The 22,224-nt window shown below is 37.7% G+C and overlaps 2 protein-coding genes across 9 annotated transcripts in view; one reads left to right on the top strand and one right to left on the bottom strand.

The window, feature by feature from the left end:
* Positions 1 to 559: 559 nt before the first annotated feature.
* On the bottom strand, positions 560 to 17,569 carry LOC117377657 (uncharacterized). 4 transcript variants are annotated; one of them, XM_055224741.1, is made up of 8 exons: positions 17,300 to 17,569; positions 16,414 to 16,535; positions 15,816 to 15,908; positions 15,239 to 15,338; positions 14,668 to 14,841; positions 6,989 to 7,035; positions 5,996 to 6,083; positions 3,916 to 5,262 (listed from the first exon to the last, which is right to left on the bottom strand). In XM_055224741.1, the coding sequence occupies exons 2-8, from the start codon at positions 16,474 to 16,476 to the stop codon at positions 4,844 to 4,846; spliced, it is 984 nt and encodes a 327-aa protein (XP_055080716.1). In that variant the 5' UTR covers positions 16,477 to 16,535; positions 17,300 to 17,569; the 3' UTR covers positions 3,916 to 4,843. The 4 variants fall into 4 exon arrangements, with proteins under 4 accessions (XP_055080718.1, XP_055080716.1, XP_033830018.2 ...); XM_055224743.1 differs by lacking the exons at positions 3,916 to 5,262; positions 17,300 to 17,569 and adding an exon at positions 560 to 1,282 and having other exon boundaries at positions 16,414 to 17,011; XM_033974127.2 differs by lacking the exon at positions 16,414 to 16,535 and having other exon boundaries at positions 17,300 to 17,549.
* A 765-nt stretch (positions 17,570 to 18,334) lies between these two features.
* Positions 18,335 to 22,224, top strand: part of tasora (transcription activation suppressor a) — a 65,260-nt gene continuing 61,370 nt past the window's right edge. For 4 of the 5 annotated variants that reach the window (XR_008648848.1, XM_055224729.1, XM_055224731.1 and 1 more), the window contains exons 1-2: positions 18,352 to 18,811; positions 21,415 to 21,560. Coding sequence is in view for 4 of the 5 variants with exons in the window: in XM_055224729.1 (XP_055080704.1) it covers positions 18,532 to 18,811; positions 21,415 to 21,560 (426 nt within the window). In the remaining variant the exon portion in view is untranslated. Of the gene's footprint in view, positions 18,812 to 21,414; positions 21,561 to 22,224 lie in introns of all 5 variants that reach the window. The other variant, XM_055224728.1, reaches the window with a different exon arrangement.

Below are 22,224 nucleotides of genomic sequence, written 5' to 3'. Positions count from 1 at the left end.
ATAACAGAAACGAGTCCACTGACTCCCGGTTTAAAATGAGATGCAATTGCAATAGTGGCACTTCACAATAGCAAGCAGATTTTTATTTACACATTTATATTGTTGAGAAAAGGCTATGTAAATTTTTAATATTTGAATTCAGTGCAAATCCATCTGCCTCAGTAGCAATTTATTAAATAGAACATATAGAGCAGTCATTCGACCGTGCATTCAGAGTATTTAATTACGGATGCAACAATCCAGCTTTTTCAGTTTCAATACTGATTTCGATACTATGGCTTTAAGTACCTGCTGATAATAGAGCAGAGACTAAAACAACATGCATTTCTTTTAAACTAAAATAAAATAAGACATAACTGATACAACCATGTTGTGTAGTCACAGTAACAGATACATAACAATTTTGTGTAAATAAAAATCCAAACATTATGAGACTTTCTAGGCAAACAGCGACCAGAAAATAGTTTTATTACATCAATTTATATGTCCAATCAGAATATCAGCTGAATCGATATTTGGAAGCTGATATCTGATCCAGCTAATTTTTCAGTATTGGTGCCGATATCTTATACCAGTATCGGATCGGTGCATCCCTATATCTAATTTCACTGTAGTCAGAGGTCTATGAAGCTCTACAGTTCCTCCCACCTTGGAATGTGCTCAGAATTCAAGTATTAAGAGTTTGGTTAATCAGATATGTAGTAACTATTGTTTCTGGTGTGATTATTTTAAGTCCAAAACAATAAAAATGTCAAATATGTTAGTTTTACAAAATTCCATATTGCTAATTAATCACTACGGCTCCTATATGGGTGGGTAAGCAAGGAAGTGGTGATGGGGGATGTGGTACTTATGAGAGGGCATCAGGACATCGCTGGCGTCAGACTTGACCCTTCACCTGACGTTTCTTCATCTTGAAACCTGGATGAAGTCTCACCTGTCTTTGTCCGATCCAAGTCTTCCAATTCGTACTTGTGTGGTCCCTGAACTAACCTATGTTTTTTGGGTTTGATGGGCATTTGGTTCACTGGTGATTCAGAGTTCATGTTCAAATCGTCTGAACAGTCTGTTTCCAAAGAGTTCACATTTTGTCCAGACTTCTTAAGGTGTCTTTGTGGATCCAAGGCCAAACTGAAGGCTGGTTCATCAGTTTCTTCAACCTCTCCATTTTCCCCAATTCTCACAGTGACAATGGTGCAGGGAAAGTCCTCTTCTTCTGATTTAATGAATCCTGCTTCCTCTTTGATGGGAATCTCATCTGGTTCATCTTTAATGCCAAATTCTGTAGAAAAATAAATGCATTAATGGGCATTATAACACAATATGTACTGTAGAACTACCTTCACTCCTATTATTGGTTTAACACAACACTACAGTTACTATTTAAAATAAAGACCAGTAATGAAGTCACAAACTACATTTACCAACTTCTTCTCATTGTTGACATGCCATAATCTTAGATCATTTGTAAGCTCAGAATGTATTAATTTTGCCAGTGTAAGATTTTTACATTTTTCAAATAGTTTTAGGATCTGCCAACCCAAAATGTGGCATGCATGCAGCTTTATGAGCTCAAAAGCTAAGCAAGGTTGGGCCTGGTCTGTACTTTGATGGTAGACCGCTAGGAATACCAGGTGCCCAGTGGGGCATCAGATGTTCTGGTGAATACTGTTGTTATATCTTTAGACAAAACACTGGAGCTAGTTAAAATCACCAAAATGGCATCATGGTGGTTGAAGTGTTTTGCCTAAAATAGATTTAAATTATTGAATTGAATAAAAGGAGCCTGATTATCCTCTAAAGATAGTTTTGAGACAGGAAATAATGTTCAGGAAATTTTTCTTACCATTATAAATCCAGCCTTAATGATTCAATTTTACAAGAAAAATATGTACATCCAGTTATATAAATTTAGTGTAAAACTGTTTCTGGACCATCTTATGTCTACATTTATATCTTAAATCCACCTTTAAGTTCAGATGTGTGTGATGTTTATGTTTATGAAACTAAACATTACACTACAAATTCCACTTATTCCCACCTTCAGCACTGTCAGCCTCTTCTGAAGTCACCTCTTTGACTTGGGACAGGTGCAATTTAGTGTAGTCTATGCTGGAACCATCGTCCACCTTCAAATAGAAAATCATTTAACACCTTAAAATTATATTATTTTACATAATTATGTTTAATCTAGTAGTGTTATTCCTAATTGCTTTATGCAATGTTTATATATGGATATTATATTTATGACTTATGATCTACACTGTAATCTTGACTCTTACAGTGCTGTGAAAAAGTTTCGCCCCCTTACCGATTTCTTACTTTTTCTGCCCCTTTGTCAGTGTTAGCCATTTCAGAGCAAGCAAACTTAAATATTAGACAAACATAACTCACAAGTAAACACGAAATGCAGTTTAAAGTGCTGATTTGATTTATTAAGGGAAAAAAGCCATCTGAACCTACATGGAGCATGTGAAAAAGTAATTGCCCCCTAAACCTAATAACTGGTTGAACCACTCTTATCAGCAACAACTACAGTCAAGCATTTGCGATAACTGGCAATGAGTCTTTCACATCGCTGTGGAGGAATTTTGGCCCATGCTTCTTTGCAGAATTATTTTTAAATCAGCCACATTGGAGGTTTTGTTATGTTCTTTTTTTTGTCAGCAGTGACTTTGGAACTCTGCCATGCATGCAATTTTTGCCTAGTCTCTTTCTTATGGTTGACTCATGAACACTAACCTTTACTGAGGCAAGTGCGGCCTGCAGTTGTTTAGATGTTCTGGGGTCCTTTGTGACCTCTTGGATCACTCGTTGCTGTGCTCTTGGGGTAATTTTTGTAGGCCGGCCACTCCTGGGAAGGTTCACCACTGTACCGTGCTTTTTCCATTTGTGGATAATGGCTCTCACCGTGGTTCGTTGGAGTCCCAAAGATTTAGAAATGGCTTTGTAGCCTTTTCCAGACTGAGACATGTCAATTACTTTTCTTCTTATCTGCTCCTGAATTTCTTTGGATCGCGGCATGATGTCTTGGGTTCAGTATGGCCTACTTCACCTTGTCAGACAGGTTCTATTTAAGTGATCTCTTGATTTGAAAGGTCTGGCAGCAATCAGACCTGGGAGTGGCTGTGAAACTGAACTCAGCTTTCCACAATAATATGATTAATCACAGTTACCTCATCATTTAATAGGGGGGGGATTACTTTTCACACAGGATCATGTAGGTTTGGATAGTATTTTTCTCCTAACAAATAAAATCATCACAGAAAAAAAAACTGTAAAAGCGATTAATAGATTCAAACTATAGTGGAGTTTGTTTAAAGCCTATGGTGTGAAGCTAGCTGCTAGCTCGCTGTAGATTGATTTCTATGGAGGAATGTAGCATGAGACTGATGTCTTACCCATATTTTCTTCTCCTCGGGATCCGTGCACTTCCCGAAAATCACATGTAATAAACAGACGTGTGCGTGTTTATTTGATAGGTAGAAAAGAAAACTGTGAAAAAAATCAAGGACCGTAGCATCCCAGCGCCTCTGCAGGGTATCGAGAGGGTCCTCCAACGTCAGAGCGTTCTGAAAACTGCCTGAACGTAAACGTCGCAGGCCGCTCAGTAACGTCATATGATCAACACTTAGAAATAAAAGAGGAAAGCGCTGTTTCCTAAATTTAATTCAAATGTAGTTAATTTTGGGGTACTTAACCCTAAAAGACTAAAACAATTCTAACTATATTTTTGGGACTAAAGCAGACAACATAATGCTTTCTCTCAATTATGTAGTATTAAACTATGGCATAAGTACATCATGAATTTACAATTTGTATAAACTGAGGCATTCATCTAAAACATCTTGATAATAGAAACAAGTCCACTGACTTTAAAATTGCTGAAATGAGACGCAATTGCAATAGTGGCATTTCACAGTAGCAAGCAGTAGTTTTTTATTTACACATTTATATTGTTGAGAAAAGGCTATGTAAATTTTACACATTTTAATTCAGTGCAAATCCATCTGCTTCAGTAACAATTTATTACATAAAGCATATAAATATAGAGCAGTCATCCGACTGTGCATTTAGGGTATTTAATGAGGGATGCAGTGATCCAGCTTTTTCAGTTTCAATACCGATTTTGATACTATGGCTTTAATTATCTGCTGATACCTGATATCAACTGATACCAGAGCAGAGACTAAAACAGCATTTATTATTTTTAAACTAAACTAAAATAAGACAAAACTGATACAAATATGTTCTGTAGTCACAGTAACAGATACATAACAATTTTGTGTAAATAAAAATCCAAACATTATGAGACTTTCTGGGCAAACAGCGACCAGTAAACAGTCTTATTACATCAATTTATATGCCCAATCAGAATATCAGCTGAATCGAAGCTGATATCTGACCCAGCAAATTTTTCAGTATTGAAGCCAATATTCCATACCAGTATCGGATCGGTGTATCCTTAAATCTACTTTCACTGCAGTCAGAGGTCTATGAAGCTCTACAGTTCCTCCCACCTTGGAATGGACTCAGAATTCAAGTATTAAGAGTTTGGTTAATCAGATATGTAGTAACTATTGTTTCTTTGTTTTTTTATATTTAGTCCAAAACAAAAAAATTTCAACAAATTAGTTTTGCAAAGTTCCATATTGCTAATTAATCACTACGGCGATCAGCCTCCTCCTCAAAAATAACAGTTATAAATGTTTACAAAAAGTGTATGGTACAGATGTGGGAATTTTACTCCCGAAACCTGAGAGGCGGGTGGGACTGTTGAGCTCCTATATGGGTGGGTAAGCAAGGAAGTGGTGATAGGGGATGTGATACTTATGAGAGGGCATCAGGACATCGCTGGCATCAGACTTGACCCTTCACCTGACGTTTCTCCATCTTGAAACCTGAATGAAGTCTCACCTGTCTTTGTCTGATCCAAGTCTTCCAATTCGTACTTGTGTGGTCCCTGAACTAACCTATGTTTTTTGGGTTTGATGGGCATTTGGTTCACTGGTGATTCAGAGTTCATGTTCAAATCGTCTAAACAGTCTGTTTCCAAAGAGTTCACATTTTGTCCAGACTTCTTAAGGTGTCTTTGTGGATCCAAGGCCAAACTGAAGGTTGGTACATCAGTTTCTTCAACCTCTCCATTTTCCCCAATTCTCACAGTGACAATAGTGCACGGAAAGTCCTCTTCTTCTGATTTAATGAATCCTGCTTCCTCTTTGATGTGAATCTCATCAGGTTCATCTTTAATGCCAAATTCTGTAGAAAAATAAATGCATTAATGGGCATTATAACACAATATGTACTGTAGAGCTACCTTCACTCCTATTATTGGTTCAAACACAACACTACAGTTACTATTTAAAAGAAAGACCAGTAATGAGGTCACAAACTACATTTACCAACTTCCTCTCATTGTTGACATGCCATAATCGTAGATCATTTGTAAGCTCAGAATGTATTAATTTTGACAGTATAAGATTTTTACATTTTTCAAATAGTTTTAGGATCTGTCAACCCAAAATATGGCATGCATGCAGCTTTATGAGCTCAAAAGCTAAGCAAGGTTGGGCCTGGTTTGTACTTTGATGGTAGACCGCTAGGAATACCAGGTGCCCAGTGGGGCATCAGATGTTCTGGTGAATACTGTTGTTGTCCCTTTAGACAAAACACTTGAAGTGTTAGTTCCAGGGTTTTGTCTAAAATAGTTTTAAATTGTTTAATTGAATAAAAGGGGCCTGGTCATCCTCTAAGGACAATTTAGAGACAGGAGATAATGTTCAGGGGATTATTCTTACCATTATAAATCCTGCCTTAATGACTCAATTTTACAAGAAAAATATGTACATCCAGTTATTTAATTTAGCATAAAACTGTTTCTGGGCCATCTTATATCTGCACTTATATCTTAAATCCACCTGTAAGTTCGGATATGTGTGATGTTTGTGTTTATGAAACTAAACATCAAGTTAAAAATTCCACTTATTCCCACCTTCAGCACTGTCAGTCTCTTCTGAAGACACCTCTTTGACTTGGGACAAGTGTGGTTTGGTGTAGTCTATGCTGGAACCATCGTCCACCTTCAAATAGAAAATCTCATTTAACACCTTAAAATTATATTATTTTACATAATTATGTTTAATTTAGCAGTGTTATTCCTAATTAATTTATCTAGTGTTTATATATGTCGTTATATGTGTTTATACAGTCATTATATTTATGACTTGACTCTTATGTCAAAGACACTACACGCTTTATGATTAACGTTAATTAATAGCAGCTCTGCTTGTGTATAAGTCTCTCCATGGCCGAGATCCAAAGTATATCTCCGACATGTTAGTGCCATATGAACCATCTTGCAATTTGAGGACTTCAGGGACCGGCCTCCTGCTGGTGCCCAGAGTCAGGACTAAACATGGGGAATCAGCGTTTCAGTTTTATGCAGCTTAAACTTGGAACAGTCTTCCTGAAGATGTGAGACAGGCCTCTACTTTGACAATATTTAAATCCAGGCTCAAAACGGTTCTGTTTAGCTGTGCATACGACTGAAAGGTTTTTATTCTGCACTCTTCTCCTTTAATGGTAATTTTATGATGACAAAAGAAACATGGACTGACGGACTTTTATTAGACATAGTAAAGTGACAGGAAAGTATTTGAGAAGTGACAGGAAAGTTTTTTGTAAAGTAATGAGAAAGTTCTTAAACTGAGCAAGACAGTGTTTAAAGAGTGCGAGAGAGAGTTTTTAAAGGGTGCAAACGAGTGGGTGAGAGAGTTGCAGATTGGGTGATTATTTATGTTTTGATTTGTGTGATTTTAATGTCTTTCTCATTCTGTAAAGCACTTTGAATTACCTTGTGTACGAATTGTGCTATACAAATAAACTTGCCTTGCCTTAATAAACCATTTAGATAGGACAACAATAGTTGATCGATTATGATATGTATGATATGATAATTTACTTGTCCAAATTTTTAAAAACTCACTTTGACTCCTTTTATGGCCATCATCTTTTTGATTTTCCTCCTCATAGCTGAAACACAGACATATCAGTTCAGTAAGACATCACATCTCAATGCCCTTCAATTTACTATGAACAGGCCACTTGGACTATAATCATTCAGAATTCTTCATCATTAGTCCCAAATCTCCCCTTCTCTTCTTCATCCTCTCCATACACAGCCACACAGCCACAAGCTACTCTTGCTAAGAGGAAGCTGAAGGCTGTCAGCTCCTGTCTGCAGTGTCTGGTCTCCTACTGTGAGACTCACCTCCAGCCACATCGTGATGTGGTGGTACTACAGAAACACCATGTGGTGGTCCCCTCTGACAAACTCCAGGAAAATCTTTCCTCTCAACACAATGAGGTGAAGAAGTTATTCTGCCGCACAGATCAGCAAATCATCTGCTTCCTCTGCTCTGTGGACCTAACAAGAGGCACAACACAGTGTCCTCTGCAGCAGAGAGGGCTCAGAAGGAGGCACAGCTGCATGCCAAAAAGTCCCTCCTGCCCCAGAGTCTCCAGCACAAAGAGAATGACCTGAAGAAGCTCCAACAGGATGCCCAGGACATCTGCTGCTTTGCCCAGACTGCAGTGCAGCAAAGTGGAGACATGTTTACTCAAATGGTCCTTCTCCTGGAGGAAAGGCGCTCTGAAGTGGAGCAGCAGATCCAGACAGAGCATGAGACCCAACTGAGCAGAGTCCAAAAGTGCCAAGTCCAACTGCAGCAGCAAATCTGTGAGCTGAAGAGGACCATCTCTGAGCTGGACACACTGTCCCTAATTCCAGATCACAACCAGTTTATACTGCACTGTTTCCCAGGGTCCACATTCAAAAAGGGGACAGAGTCCAGGCTCCGGACCAGACTGAAGGGGGACTTTGAGGACATGACCAGAGCTGTGTCAGAGCTGAGGAACAAACTGCAGCTCACTCTGAATGAGTTTAAAATGCCTAAACCTGAGCCATGCACCAGAGAGGACTTCATAATATATGCACAAGACATTACGATGGACCCAAACACCGCACACAAAAAACTGTCTCAGTCTCATGAAAACAGAAGAGTCATAGTTTGGATAAAGATCATGGATATCCTGATCACCCGGAGAGGTTTGTTGGGTGGTGGCAGGTCATGAGCAGAGAGAGTCTGACAGGCTGCTGTTACTGGGAGGTGGAGTCGAGTGGGGACTGTGATGTTCGTATATCAGTGTCCTTCAGGGACATTAAAAGACAAGGCACCTTCACTGAATGTGTATTTGGGAACAATATAAATAAAGATAAATCCTAGGCCTTACACTGCGAGAAAAGCAGATACATGTTTTTGTTCAATAAAGTTAAGTCTAAGGTCTCAGGTCCATTTTCCTCCAGAATTGGGGTTTACCTGGACCACAGTGCAGGGGCTCTATCCTTTTACAGTGTTAAAGGTCAGCGCATGAGCCTCCTCCACAAAGGCCACCTTCACCCAGCCTCTGTTTGCTGGACTCCGGTCCAATCATTTTGGAGACACTGTCTATTTCATTAAACTCAAATAAAATGTTTCTGTCTGTTCTGCTAAAGTTTGAGGTATATAGATATGTTTTTGAAGATAAATTAAAATTTTAAATATTATGTTTAATGATTATCATTTCTATCAAGTCTAATTCATCATGTCTTTACTTTTGAATGATTATTAACTACCACTGCTACTGTTAGCACAATATAATACTATAAATTGAGGAACAATATCTACAGTAGTTGTTTAGATTTCTGTGTTTTGACCAAGTTCCTCTGACTTGGCTCACCTGATCAGACTTTTGAACTACAGGAACATTCTCTGTCATAGAAACCATTATCAAAATGTTGAAGGATCCCGCTATCCGCCAGCGGAGGCCGCCAAAGGGTGCGTGAACGTGATATCACATTGTTTAATAATGCTTAAAGTAGCTAAAATGTTGTGCAGTAGATTGAATGCAAATTTATTTGCTAAACTTACTACTTGTTTATTTGCCAGATATTCATATCTGTCATCTTGATGATTTTACTTTCATTTTATATTTGATTTGCTTATGATGTTGCTGATTTGCTTATGATGCTACAGTAGTTAAAATACCATTAGGTAGTAGCTACAAAAGACTGATTTGCTGAATAAGATTGCTAAGTTAGTTAACTTGCTAAGGATACTTATTATTATTATTATTACTGTGATAGAAATTTAAGTATAGTCATGTTGTGTATTTAAAAAGCATTTGATCTGTGTCAGTCTGCCAGACCCAGACCAGACATTAACATGTGTGAAGCTCTGTCTCCATCCCACAGGAAACTCGCTGTTGTTCTACCTGTCTAAGTGTAAAAGTTCATTATCATATGGGTGTGAAACAAAAGTCACTCTGCTTTGAAATATATGTAGCATTGTCATTCTGGTAGAAAATAGTCAGAGCTCAGATGCTCAGGGTGGGTGGTTGGTTGGTTGAGACTTGGACTTAGAGGGAGAGGGGAAATGGGGGAGAGGCCGGGAGGGTACCAGTCTGTGGCCAGGGCAGGCCAGGGCCCTGTCCTGTCTGTATCTGCTGTAACAAACAATAAACCTTTTTTTCTGTATTTCAAAACTCACCAAGCTTCGCAAATGGATTCGTTTTCAACTAGAACTGTAATTTTTCCAAAACAATAATGGTGTCAGAAGTGGGATCCACGAGTGGTCGTGGGATTTTGTCTTCCTTTTGGTTTCTGTCCTGATGCACAGATCTTTCAAAGAAGAACATGGATGGACATTGGTTTCTGTCCTGGATCACCACCGCTGGATTCGAACAAGGTCTACTTGGTGAACTTTCCCAATACAGACTTCTTTCCATTTGAAAAGGAAATCTTCATCTACAAAGAGTGGTAAATCAAAGGAGAACGTATTTTGGAAATGCAAAATGCTTAACTAAACATACCCAGCAGCCATAGTTCTGATCCTATACCATTTTTAATTAATCTCACAACTTTTCAGTCTTTTTGGCTCCAAACTCTCATGTGTGTACCACCATGCTGCCCTAACAACGTGCTGCTAATACAATCCAAGCAACAATGGCCCTCCACCACTCCTGATTTCCTCACTTTTGGGACTACTGGAAGTTACGAGTGCTAAAACATCTAAAATGGGGAGCAAAACTTCAAAGGAGTATTCCCCTCCAGGACGCCCCATCGTTGATTTTATTAGAAGAAAACATGGAGATAAGAAGTCTTCAGAATTTGGTGCATTCAGTTTAAAAAATGTTCATGCATTGGAAAACAAATTATGTGAAATTGAAGTCGAAATGAGAGAAAAAATAACATTTTTGATTAAAAAAATTAGAAAACATTGAAAATTACAAGGAATGTTTAAAAATGTGGAAAGACGAAGCTGAAATCAAAATCAGAAAAACTATGCACAAGCCTCTTCTCTTTGAAGATGCAACTGAAATGCGTGAGCTGAAACTGCCCCACTCGCAGAACTCTTTGTCTCAACAGTTGACTGTACTAAAGTTTGACCCAGATCTGAACAACCCCCATCCAACCTGTCTGTCTGATCCTTCACCAAATAACTCTACAACGCAGGACAGTAATGGACACGTGAAAATACAGATGGAAACAAGCAAAGTGAGCCGAGCTGAAGAAGACACAATGTACACATTGCCAATGGTTGAAGTCTCTGGTCCACAAGGTTCAACATTAGTTTTCCGTCCATGGATTTCTTCTGAAATATCTGCAGCATCTCAACATCTCCCCAATCCTACAGCATCAGGTCAGACTTTTGCTAAAGAACTTATCACTTTTTGTCAAGATTTCAAACCTACTACGAGTGAACTAAGGAGAGTATATAACACCCACAGTGGATTTACAAGACCTGATCACATAGGTGTGACTCGTGATGTTTGGGAAACATATTTGTGTAATTATTTCATTAATGGACTAAAAACAGACATTTCTTCAGCTGTGAAGAAAACCTGCATTGGCTGGAAAGCTGCTCGCCTAACTGAACTAAAAAGACACGCCACACATGCATATAAACAGCTAAACAGAAAGAAAATAATGAAGCAAGAAAGAATTCAGAAAGAACTGCATATGGCAGCAGTGACTATGTACAATAAGACCCAAAAACATGAAAATCACCGAGTGAATTCATAATTACATAGACAACTACAGACTCATCAGCCAACACATAAGCAGAGCAAATATGGGAGGAGAACCCATCGAAAGAACAAGAGAAGATTTTCCAATGAACCTTGTTTCATCTGTCGTCAAGCTGGACATTGGAGACGGGAGTGCCCTCTACGCCATAAGCTCTCTGCATTTTAAAGGTGCACGGGCTTAGCTGTGCTACTTTTTGCTCTGTATAATATCTAGTATTGGGACATACTTGAATGTATTCTCCAGAGTGAGGTTTAGGAGTCATTACAGTTAACTATCAAACAGTCATGGGTGAAATTCCCCTCTAGTTGTAACTAGCTAATAAACAGTCAAACGGGTGAAAGTACCTGCTATTTAGAGAACAGTCACTAGGTGAAACTCCTATCTAGGGTTAGTAACTGGTAAAAGGCAAAAGGGTGAGAATCCCTGTGTAGTTGAGTGTGAGGACAGATGAACTTTTTTCATGAGGGAGAGTAAATTCAGAAGAATGAAGATATTAACTGTGATAACTGTGTGGTGTGAATTATGCGACATCAGAAAATATGTGTGCAACAGCTAAACCATTGTAAACCGTGTCAACAAAATGACAGGATGCAGTTTCAACTGATCCACTCATTTTCTACATTTCTTTATTTCTTTATATTTCCTTTTTGAAAAATGTTGTATTTATTTTGTGTTTTTTGCCTCATCATTGCAGTGAGTTTAATGACATGCATGTCCTAAGAAAAGTCCAGCTGATACCAAAAAACCCTCCTCAATTGTAATTAGAAAGAAGAAACCGAATTCTTCCACGAATTCCCAAAAATGTTAAAGAGCTCTCTTAAAACCAAAATGAAGGCCTAATCAAAGCAGGTAGTGATCACAAATCCAAACTGACTTGACTGACTTGACCATCCTTGACGACTAAGCGCCTGCGATTTCGTTAACTTTTTTTTTTTTGTTACAGGAAATGCGGATGCTGCATAATTTCTATTCTTTTTTTCTTTACATGTTCCTATGAACTAATCACACACTAACAACTAACCAATAACAGTTTTGGGCTTCACAAAATGTTTATTTCAGCAACAGTAATTTGACTGTTCTCTTGCAGCAGAAGACAACTAAGCCAAAATTGACACATGTATATATAGATATATAAATGTGTCAAAGGGGGGATATTACAAATTTAATTTTAGTTTTCAAAACTGGATTGTATGAAAAAAGGTGTTATCATTTAGAGAATGTTCCATTAACTATAAGACCTGTAACCTGACAACATCAGAAGCCAGGGATACGTTTCCACCTGGACCTGAAACAAAAACATCTCTTGAGGTAGAGGACACATGGTCTTCTCTTGAGCAGGAGGACACATGGTCTTCTCCTGGACTGAATCAGACCTACATTATTAAAACCATTCTTCTGTTTCAATGTCACCGGAGAAAAACTTCAGAAAAATTCAGCTATTCACTTCTTTTCATGTGACTCAGAAGAACTCGACTTGTTCCTCGTGTCCCCAACCACAGCCCTGAAATCGACACATGGGCTGAAGGACAACTTCAGAGACGAGCTGTGGCCAGAGAGACGCCAAGCTGCGTGCGGACGGACAGTACTGTTATGTGTGGTCAGAGGGAGGACAAAGGGACAGAGGACAGGTGATGGGAAAGATTTAACTGAACACCGCCACCATCATGTTAAAACAGCATTCACTGTCTGACTACAAATCATATTGGATAAGGACAGACTGAACTGAACACAACAATGAACTGTTGAATTTCCTTCCATCTCAGTCAACAATAATGGAACTGAATTCATCTCCAACAATGAATGTTTCTGTGCAATGATTGTTTTGTGAAGTATGATTAATGAATAATCAAAAGGGAGAAAGTGTGATAGAAATTTAAGTATAGTCATGTTGTGTATTTAAAAAGCATTTGATCTGTGTCAGTCTGCCAGACACAGACCAGACATTAACATGTGTGAAGCTCTGTCTCCATCCCACAGGAAACTCGCTGTTGTTCTACCTGTTTAAGTGTAAAAGTTCATTATCATATGGGCGTGAAACAAAAGTCACTCTGCTTTGAAATGTATGTAGCATTGTCATTCTGGTATAAAATAGTCAGAGCTCAGATGCTCAGGGTGGGTGGTTGGTTGGTTGAGACTTGGACTTAGAGGGAGAGGGGAAATGGGGGAGAGGCCGGGAGGGTACCAGTCTGTGGCCAGGGCAGGCCAGGGCCCTGTCCTGTCTGTATCTGCTGTAACAAACAATAAACCTTTTTTTTTCTGTATTTCAAAACTCACCAAGCTTCGCAAATGGATTACTTTTCAACTAGAACTGTAATTTTTCCACAACAATTATTATTTTGATGAATTTACCTTATTGTACCTTTAATTTTGCATTTATAGTTTGCCTTTGATTTAACAATGCTTATAGAAGCTAACTGAGTAAAGATTTAATTGCATATATATATACATGCATATTATCATATATTCATATTTGTCATTTCAATGACTTAGATGGTTTTAATTTCATATTTTATTTTCTCTACTTATGCTTGTAATAACAAGGAGACAATTGCAATACCACTATTTCATGTTTTATATCGTTCTAGTTGAGTTGCCTAAGTTCGAATTATATTAAATTGCATAAACAGGAACTGACCATATTTGGAAATCTGGAAAGTACCTGAAACCATATTTGCAATTGAGGGAGGTACTTTGTGATCATGCGATGACCATATTTGTAATTTGGAATGTCCCTTGAATTGAGAGAGTCCCTTGTAACTGTATATAAGCTGTGCCCTTTTAAGAGCAGCAGGAGATCTTTTTTGATGAGGGACGATAGCTACTCTCTCATTCACTGATATCTTCTGTTTTGCTTCAACCAGGGCTTGCAGGGCGCTCAATCTTTGACTAGCGGTATTGCATGACTGTCGGTCTCAAGTGTTCTGCTAGTCCCAGCGTGTGTACGGCCGGCAAATAGGAGCTTCCGTGCAACCTATATCTCGGTTAGGGAGTAAATTGCGGGTATTGCACTGGTGTCGCTTTGACGAGCAAACTTGGCAATTCATTCATGGTGCCTGCCTTTACACGCTAGCGCTTGGGCAAGGGTGTGAGATTTCTTTCATGTCGTGTCACTAGTTAAATTGACACTCCTGCATCGTAGTCCACGAGAGCAATAAACACCCAAAAAAGACATACTGACTGCATCTCATTTTTGTCCCATTACTTGATCTCCTAATCCTTAGTTATTTGCTAAAGCATTAATAGTTAATAGAACAACTCAGCAAAGGTCCGTCTTTGTAAGGTAAGTCCTCACACTTTCTTGCACTTTTGCAGCTGATCGTCATCGAACCTTTTGGGGAAAAAGGGTTTTTATAGGTTGGTATTACGGGTCAATTGGTGTCTCTCTCTCAGGTAAATCGCTGTGGCAATTCGACACTAAACTAAACTGAATAATAGTAGGAGCTCTCAGTATGTTGGATCTGTCGTTGCTGCTCTGATCTTCATTATCATATCACCCTCTCTTTTTTAGTTTTTTTACTTTTGGATTTTTTCCTCACCTTTATTTATGTGCCTGTCAAAGGACAACATTTTGTAAACTCTAAAAGCATTGGATCCTCTCTTAATTGTCTTGTTCTTCACCTCCACGATGTCCGGTAAACTGTTGAGGGCGCAACGGAAATTACTCTTCCACACTCTTGGGTTGGGACGCTCCTCTCCGGGACGATATTTACCTGGGCAATAGAAAAGATGACACAGGGACCATTATCTTACTGGAGGTCAATTAGTGTTTTGGAATTGTCAACAATCAGACACCTGCCCCTGGGACCCATTCGGAGTGCCATCTCCAGATTGTATCCAGGTAGCCCAACATCACCTATGGCTCTCTCCTATCCATAGTGCCTAAAAACTGTCACCCATATGCTAGAAGATTAATTTCCCATCTGGGACAATAAAGTCAAACCTAACCTACTGTCTGCTCCTCCAAGAAATCTCAAACATGCTGAGATTGACCAGTAAAATGCTAGCACCCAACTTCAAAGACAATCCGTCACACTTGTGAACTGGAAATTTATTATCACTTCTTGTTGTAATTAGCCTGTATTAGCCTGGCTCTGTATAGAATCATACCTGTGTGAATGGCCCATCTCATGAACAGGAGAGTGTCTTTCTCTAAATCCCAGTGTTGATGAGACCCATGAAGCCACGGAATCTGGAATATTCGCTCCTCCTAAAGAATACAAATAATAAATGAAGTGAAAGGTTACTTCATTTTGCTCACAGTGCATTTGATCCATCCTTCAATTCTTTTTCCAATTAATCAACAAGTTTAAGGATTATTTCAATTGTATATGTTTTTTAAAAATGCATATAACAGATAAAAATAAAAAATATAAAAATAAAACCTAAAAACTAAAAGTTGCCATGTTTCGAATATTTACAAATAAAATGCATAATTCATTGAAATCATTTTTTTTTTACATTTCGATTTAATATTGTAGCAGTCATCATTATAAAACTTCTTTTGCCAAGCATTTGAGTGCGTGTATAAACCAGATAACAACTAACGATTATTAAAATATTATTATTTATTATAAATTAGTTCTGATTATTTTGATGAATTGTTGTAGTCCTAAATAAAATTGAGAAAAATGTGTGACTGGAGCCTACAGATCTAGTGAAATCTATTTGTTTTGTTTAAACTGACTTTATTGACCCATTTGAGTCCAGGAATTTCACAGGAGTCAATCTGTTCTTCCAGCCATGGCCTCATCCGCAATCGGTCCATTGGCATTGTGTCCTGGCCAGAGACAAAACAGAAACACATAACATAAACAAAATCAAATAAACAAAATAAGTCTGATTAATTTAACTGACGGGTGCATACAAGGTCTAGGGCTGTACGGATTATTCAATTTTATTTGAAATAGTAAACAATTTGCTTAGTTTTTTTTTTTTTTTTTTATCAAGACGTCCACAGCGAATCCTCTGTCAGTAAAATCATGTGGTTTAGAGCAGGGTTCAGGCTTTGGAAGCATCATTTTCTAGTGTTAAGTGCCACTGATTAAAGGTCCTTTTGGTTTATGTTTAAAAAAAATGAAATAATGAAAGAAATAAAATTGATCAGTAGGGGGAAAATAATAATTGTGATATAATTTTTGTCATAAAGCCTAACCTAAGAGAGCGATATAATTAGTGGCTTTTAAGACACAAATTGCAAACCACTACAAATAAGGATGTAATGCTAATTTGAACTGCGTTTGTCTCCTCCATTGTTGTGTCACTGTCCCCTGTTGTGTTTTCACCTCCTCCGATATCGTGTCCGCTGGGTCATCATCAGCAGCTGCAAAGGATGTGTCCAGCAGCATGGCCCGTTTTCTGTGGTTATTGGAGCAGTTTTCACTAGTTACTCCCAGGTTTCCAGGTTCTGTGGGTGAAAATATTGTGGGCACAGCGCCACTTTTTAGCCTTCTTTTATATGAAGCCCCCGTGAGGTCTTTGAGGAGCTGTTGACGATATGAATCCTCAAATGAATCCTTGGCGAAATGAATGAATCCTTAGGCAGCTGTTATCTTCCACATGCGCTTTCCCAAACTTTTCTCAACTCTCCATCATAAGGAAAACTGTGCAGGCTCACGTCGCTTCCTTTGTTCCCTTTTGATTGGAAGTTGCATCCTATAGCTACGCAGTGTGGCATTTTTGACTTATTATTGATGAAAACTTCAGCTGTAAGGTAGTTTGCTTTGCTCTCAACTAGACTGCAACCATTTGACGTAATACTCCCAGTATGCACTGCACATCCTAAAACAACAGCTAAAATATGGCGACCCCAGTGTGTAGAAAACGTAGTAAACATCAACATACACCACGAACAGAAACTAAACTAACCCCTCAATCTGGGTACACTACGAAGTACGTAGGGTGGCTAAACTCGAATAATAAAACCCAGTATTTTCTGTATCACTTTTCAGCGTGGTTATATCACTATAGTAACAAAGATAGAGCTAACCTGTTCTAGAGAAAGAGTCAAAATGTCGATTTTATGCTTCGATTAGTTCTGCCGACAAAACTGCACGGTATTTGTCCGCGCTATATTTTAAGTGTTTGTGCAGTGGTTGTACGTTGCAATAAACCTTCTCAAATACATAATAACTTAGAAATACGAGCGTGTAGGCGAAGATTTGGACTCACCGATGCTCAAAGGTGCCGCTTTAACCAGAGTGGGGCGCACTTACACAGCTCTTCGGATGCAGTGTAAATACAGCTAAAGAATACTTGTATACCGCGGTTTGCTTTTCTTTTTCATGTTCCCATTAACGTTTTCGAAAGACCTCAAATCAGCATCTGAAGACACCTAAAAGGTGGCTTCTGAAGAAATATCAAGTTTGTCTGTTTCATGAGACTAAACCAACCAAAACAATCCATGTGCTAACACACTAGCCTCAAGGCTAAACGGGTCCTGCGGCGGCTTTCTACACCACTGCCTGAATAAAGTTTCAAAACCAATGCAAAATACAAACAGCACAGATTTAATAGAATCCACTATTAGCGATTTTCAAATAAACCTGAATAGTTATATGTAAATTTTTAGTTTGGTTTCATTTAACAATATTTATTTTATGTACGTACGTACGCACGTGCATATGTATGTATGTATATATGTATGTATGTATGTATGTATGTATGTATGTATGTATGTATGTATGTATGTATGTATGTATGTATGTATGTATGTATGTATTATTATTATTATTATTATTATTATTATTATTATTATTATTATTATTATTATTATTATTATTGTTGTTGTTGTTGTTGTTATTGTTATTGTTGTTGTTGTTGCTGTTGTTTTTGCTGTTATTGTTGTCATACTTTTATTACACTTGACACTAGGTACAGTACAAAATAAAATGTGTTGTGTTTTTTTTCTGTTTTTTTTTTTTTTTTCTTTTTTAGTACAAAGTGAAATGTACATATCATTTACTAATATTGCTCATTTGACTGTCTGGAAACTGCACGTAACCATAGAGACAGGACAGTTACCTTTTTTAGAATTCCACTGCTAGGCATAAAATTACAATATCAGCTATCTTTAATTCTTCGTTTTTCCTGTCATAGTTTATCATTTCTTTGTCTTAACTTTATCCATTTTGTTTTTGCAGATGTATTTTCCGTTCCACGTGATGGCGGTAACGTTACAGCAGTGGTTAAGTTTGTACCCGCCGCAGTCTAGACCATAAAAGAAGACTGTCCCACACGGAAGAGCCGCTGCAGGCGTGATGTTTTCCCCTAGATGATGTTTTTGTCAATTTTTATACATTTCAGCGGGAGCTACAACCGGCAGTGAACGTGCGGGCCGCGTAATTGCACGAGAAACATCCGGGAAACACTCCATCTTTGTCGGTCAGTGCAGTTAGCGGGCGATGGGGGACAGTCTAGCCCCGAGAGAAGCAGCCCGTCCGCGGAGAGAGTCCTACGGTGGTGGGGCTCAGTATAGCGGTCAAAACCAGCAGAGACATGACGAGGACTTGCAGTGGATTCGGACTTACCGGGAGAACCACGGAGCTCCGGAGAGGTTGGACGGAGAGGGTGCGAGGGTTGCGGAAAGGAGACTTTCCGTGCCTCCGCAGGTCGTCCACCAGCGCCACATGCCTGTAGGAACCCAGAAATTTCACATTCCGAGGAAAACTAAAGAGAAACTAGGTGAGTAGGTGACATACATCCTTCACATGTAATCTACTGTGTCTATTTTGTGTAGACATGTCCTGGGCTTTATGGTGTACTTACTGTGGAACATTTCGTATATATCGTTCAGTATACGAAAGCTGGAACAATATAGTTTGGAGCTCAACATTTATCGAGTGGGGAGATTTGGGGTATTTTTGTTGTAACACAATAACATTTGAGCTGCAGAAGTTTGAATAAGTGACTTCTGTGGCTAATTATTGCTTCATTCTGCTTTTTATTTCTTGAAGCTCAGGCCTCCTAATGATACTATCTATTTAAAAATGGGTTTAATGGGATTATCTTGCATTATTGTGGTGACAGTATATCTTATTATTATTATTATTATTATTATTATTATTATTATTATTATTATTAATATTATTAAGACAGGCCTAGTAGTAAACTTTTAAATTGTGAACAGAACAGTGACAATAAGAATTCCTACCCATGATTAGTTTTCCAGATAAATGTTTATGTTCACATTCACACCAAAATCAGATTATTACCTCATTATTACCACATTAGATTATCTCTTGATCAGAAAGAAATTTGATTATTTTTGCTGTTTATTAGAGCTGTAGTCATGGCAAAAGCTCTCAAATCTATTTCGTATATCTATATATATAAGAAAAAAACTATTTATGCAGAAAGAAGTACTAGAAAACAATGTGCTTATAGGCATGCAGGTTAAACTTGTAAATCATGAGTTTAATCTGCTTTTTTAAATATAAATACAAAAAAACAAAAAAACTACAGCCCTATTGTTTACATGTCATTTTAATAACATAGTAATTATAATTTAAAAAAATCTTATAATAATCAGATTTTGAGTGCACATGCAACCACAGCCAGTGTTTTAAAGGATAGTTTAAAAAATGCACTGACAAAACATCCAAATCCAATTTGTAGCCCTCTGATTGACAAATCATGTATCATATTTAATTAATTAGATTTAACATACACTACTTTTTACTTTAACCAGTAATTTGTATATGTGCCTTTTATAAAGCTCATGCACTTATTTGTTGATTCTTCTATTCTTGTGGTGCAGGTGTCGTGAAACGAGTCAAAAACTTGAATAACTTTGCAACAAGAATCTATCAGAGGGGACATTGTGTATTTGTAGGCCTGTTACGATAATTGCTAAATCAAACTTACTGCTCAATAAATGACAAATGGAACAATCGTTTTTGGGGGTTAATATTTATTGTGAGTATTTTTCTTTGCCCTAGTGCTAGTCCTAGTGTTTTCTGTTCTACAATAAGTTTTGAGCTGTTGATTAAATAACTTCTATGAATCATTAGAGATGCAACTTCTTTTTTTTTTATTTATTTATTTATTTTTATTCTGCTATTTATTAAATGAGACTCATGTTTTTAACAAAATTGCACATTTATTTTTTGGGGAGAATAGGGTTATTGTGTCAATTACATAGATTTGTTTTAATATCATTGTTTATCATTATTTTCTTCACCAAAATATTACACTTAATATGTGTTATTTTGACAGGTATTGGAATATCATTTTGAGAGGGTTAGTTTGACTCAGTATTGAACCCCCGAAAATTAGAGATATATGCTTTTGTTCACATATTGGCTATTGGCCTTAAAGCTCCAGCATATATTATATATGTACTTTGAGTCAAAAAACCTGACTAAAGGAGACCCATGGTGCTTTGTTTGAACAAAGATAGCACTGCACGAAATGTGATAACGGCTATCTTGAAAGTTTGTGGTGAGAAGGCTGTAGAGGTTTAAAAATCATCACTATAGAAATATATTTGTTTATTGTACTTTTATTACGTAGAGCAGCACATAACAGTAATGTAATTTAATTTATAGTTAGTTACTATATATCATGTAATTTTGGGGAAATGAGAAAGATCTGCCCTAAATATCAGCCTCAATATATTGGCAGAGCTTGACAGGCACTGGCTGTTTTTGATTCAAAAACATTGGTATCATCAATCACTACTGGAAATATTCTTTTGAGAGTTGAAATCTGTCTGTTCTTAACTTCAACTTTCCTCCAGAGGATAGATCCACCTGTAGTAGTTGCTCTCCTCCAGGCCCAGGGGACGAGGTTCATACAACACCCACAAAACCAAACCCTAAGATGGGACACTTAGTCCAAGGATAAGTTCAGTTTACAGGCCCACACAGGGGAAGAACGGAGAGATCAGCATTCCCATCTACACTGTGACAGAAAAAAAAAAATATTGATTGCTATTAAATAATATAAATGCTGGGGCTGCAACTAACAGTTATTTTAGTAGCCAACTAGCTGACTAACATTTATTTTTATTGTGCCTTAACTTTTTAAATACATTATCAACTAAATAAAAGTTGAAATATGCTTACTGGAAGTTTGTAGAAAATATTTGTAAATATTCTCTACAATTCCTAATGTATAATATTGATGAAAATCTGAAAATCACAATTGCGTCAAACATTTTTGCAAAGTCTTGCAAGCCTATTTCATTTCATTGGTCTCTGGTTATAGTGTCAAGAGTATTCATGATAACTGAAATTTAAGTTGTGATTGATTCTGTTAGAATATTTTGTGTTTTGTTTGTCCAGCCCTGTTTCAGCCACTGTCACATGAGTCCAGAGAGTATGAGGACATGCTCACGGTTCTGACCTCTGGGTACCTGGACTCTGCCTCTGCTGGCTCCTTCAACTACAGCCAACCGCGCCTAGTCCACAGCGAGACTCTGGAGAAGGAGGTACAGTCACCAGGCCAAGATAATTACTATATCTACTTGCACTTCAATGTGAAAGCTGGAACAATATATTTTGGGGCTCAATATTTATCATGTGTACAATTTCTTTGCAAAAGTGGGGAGATTTTTTACTATTTTTATGTAATAGGGTAAGATTTGCATTCTAGACAAGAGAATAAATAGATTCTATGGTTTATTATTGGTTAATTCTGCCATTTATTACAGGCTCAGGCTTTTTAGTGATACTAGGATTATCTTGCATTATTGTTATTGTGTCAATGTCTTAAAGTAGTTTCAATATTATATTTTATCACAGCACAGTTCTGTTTTCTTCATTTTTGGATTGGTTCTTCACATGCACTGCACATCATTCACCCCAAATGCTGCACTATGAGCCATGCGAGAGACCATCAGCTGACCGCCAAACGTATTTCCAGGACAATGAGCTCCAAGCAAACAGCAACAGAGAAAAGGCACACTCAGACAGACCCAGGCTTACCTGCACAGACAGAGGTAGCATGAGAAGTGTCACTGATATTATGGTTCAAGTGCTTTTTGATCATCCAATTCCAAGCACTTCTATTTTCACCATGGACTGTGCAGTGAAGACTTTATCCTTTGAACTAAACAATAATTCTCCTGTTGGACTGGAACTATTTAGGAAAAC

This window comes from Periophthalmus magnuspinnatus, chromosome 10 (genome assembly GCF_009829125.3).
Source record: "Periophthalmus magnuspinnatus isolate fPerMag1 chromosome 10, fPerMag1.2.pri, whole genome shotgun sequence".
Taxonomy (NCBI): Eukaryota; Metazoa; Chordata; class Actinopteri; order Gobiiformes; family Gobiidae; genus Periophthalmus; species Periophthalmus magnuspinnatus.
This window is presented reverse-complemented; position numbering and strand designations above follow the sequence as displayed.

Coding starts and splice junctions, on each gene's coding strand:
- LOC117377657 (XM_055224741.1), bottom strand. CDS start 16,476: ATGCTGCTGGACACATCCTTTGCAGCTGCTGATGATGACCCAGCGGAC. Junction 15,909..16,413: donor CGGACACGATATCGGAGGAG/GTGAAAACACAA, acceptor GTCTCTGGCCAG/GACACAATGCCAATGGACCG. Junction 14,842..15,238: donor GAGATGGGCCATTCACACAG/GTATGATTCTAT, acceptor TCTATTGCCCAG/GTAAATATCGTCCCGGAGAG.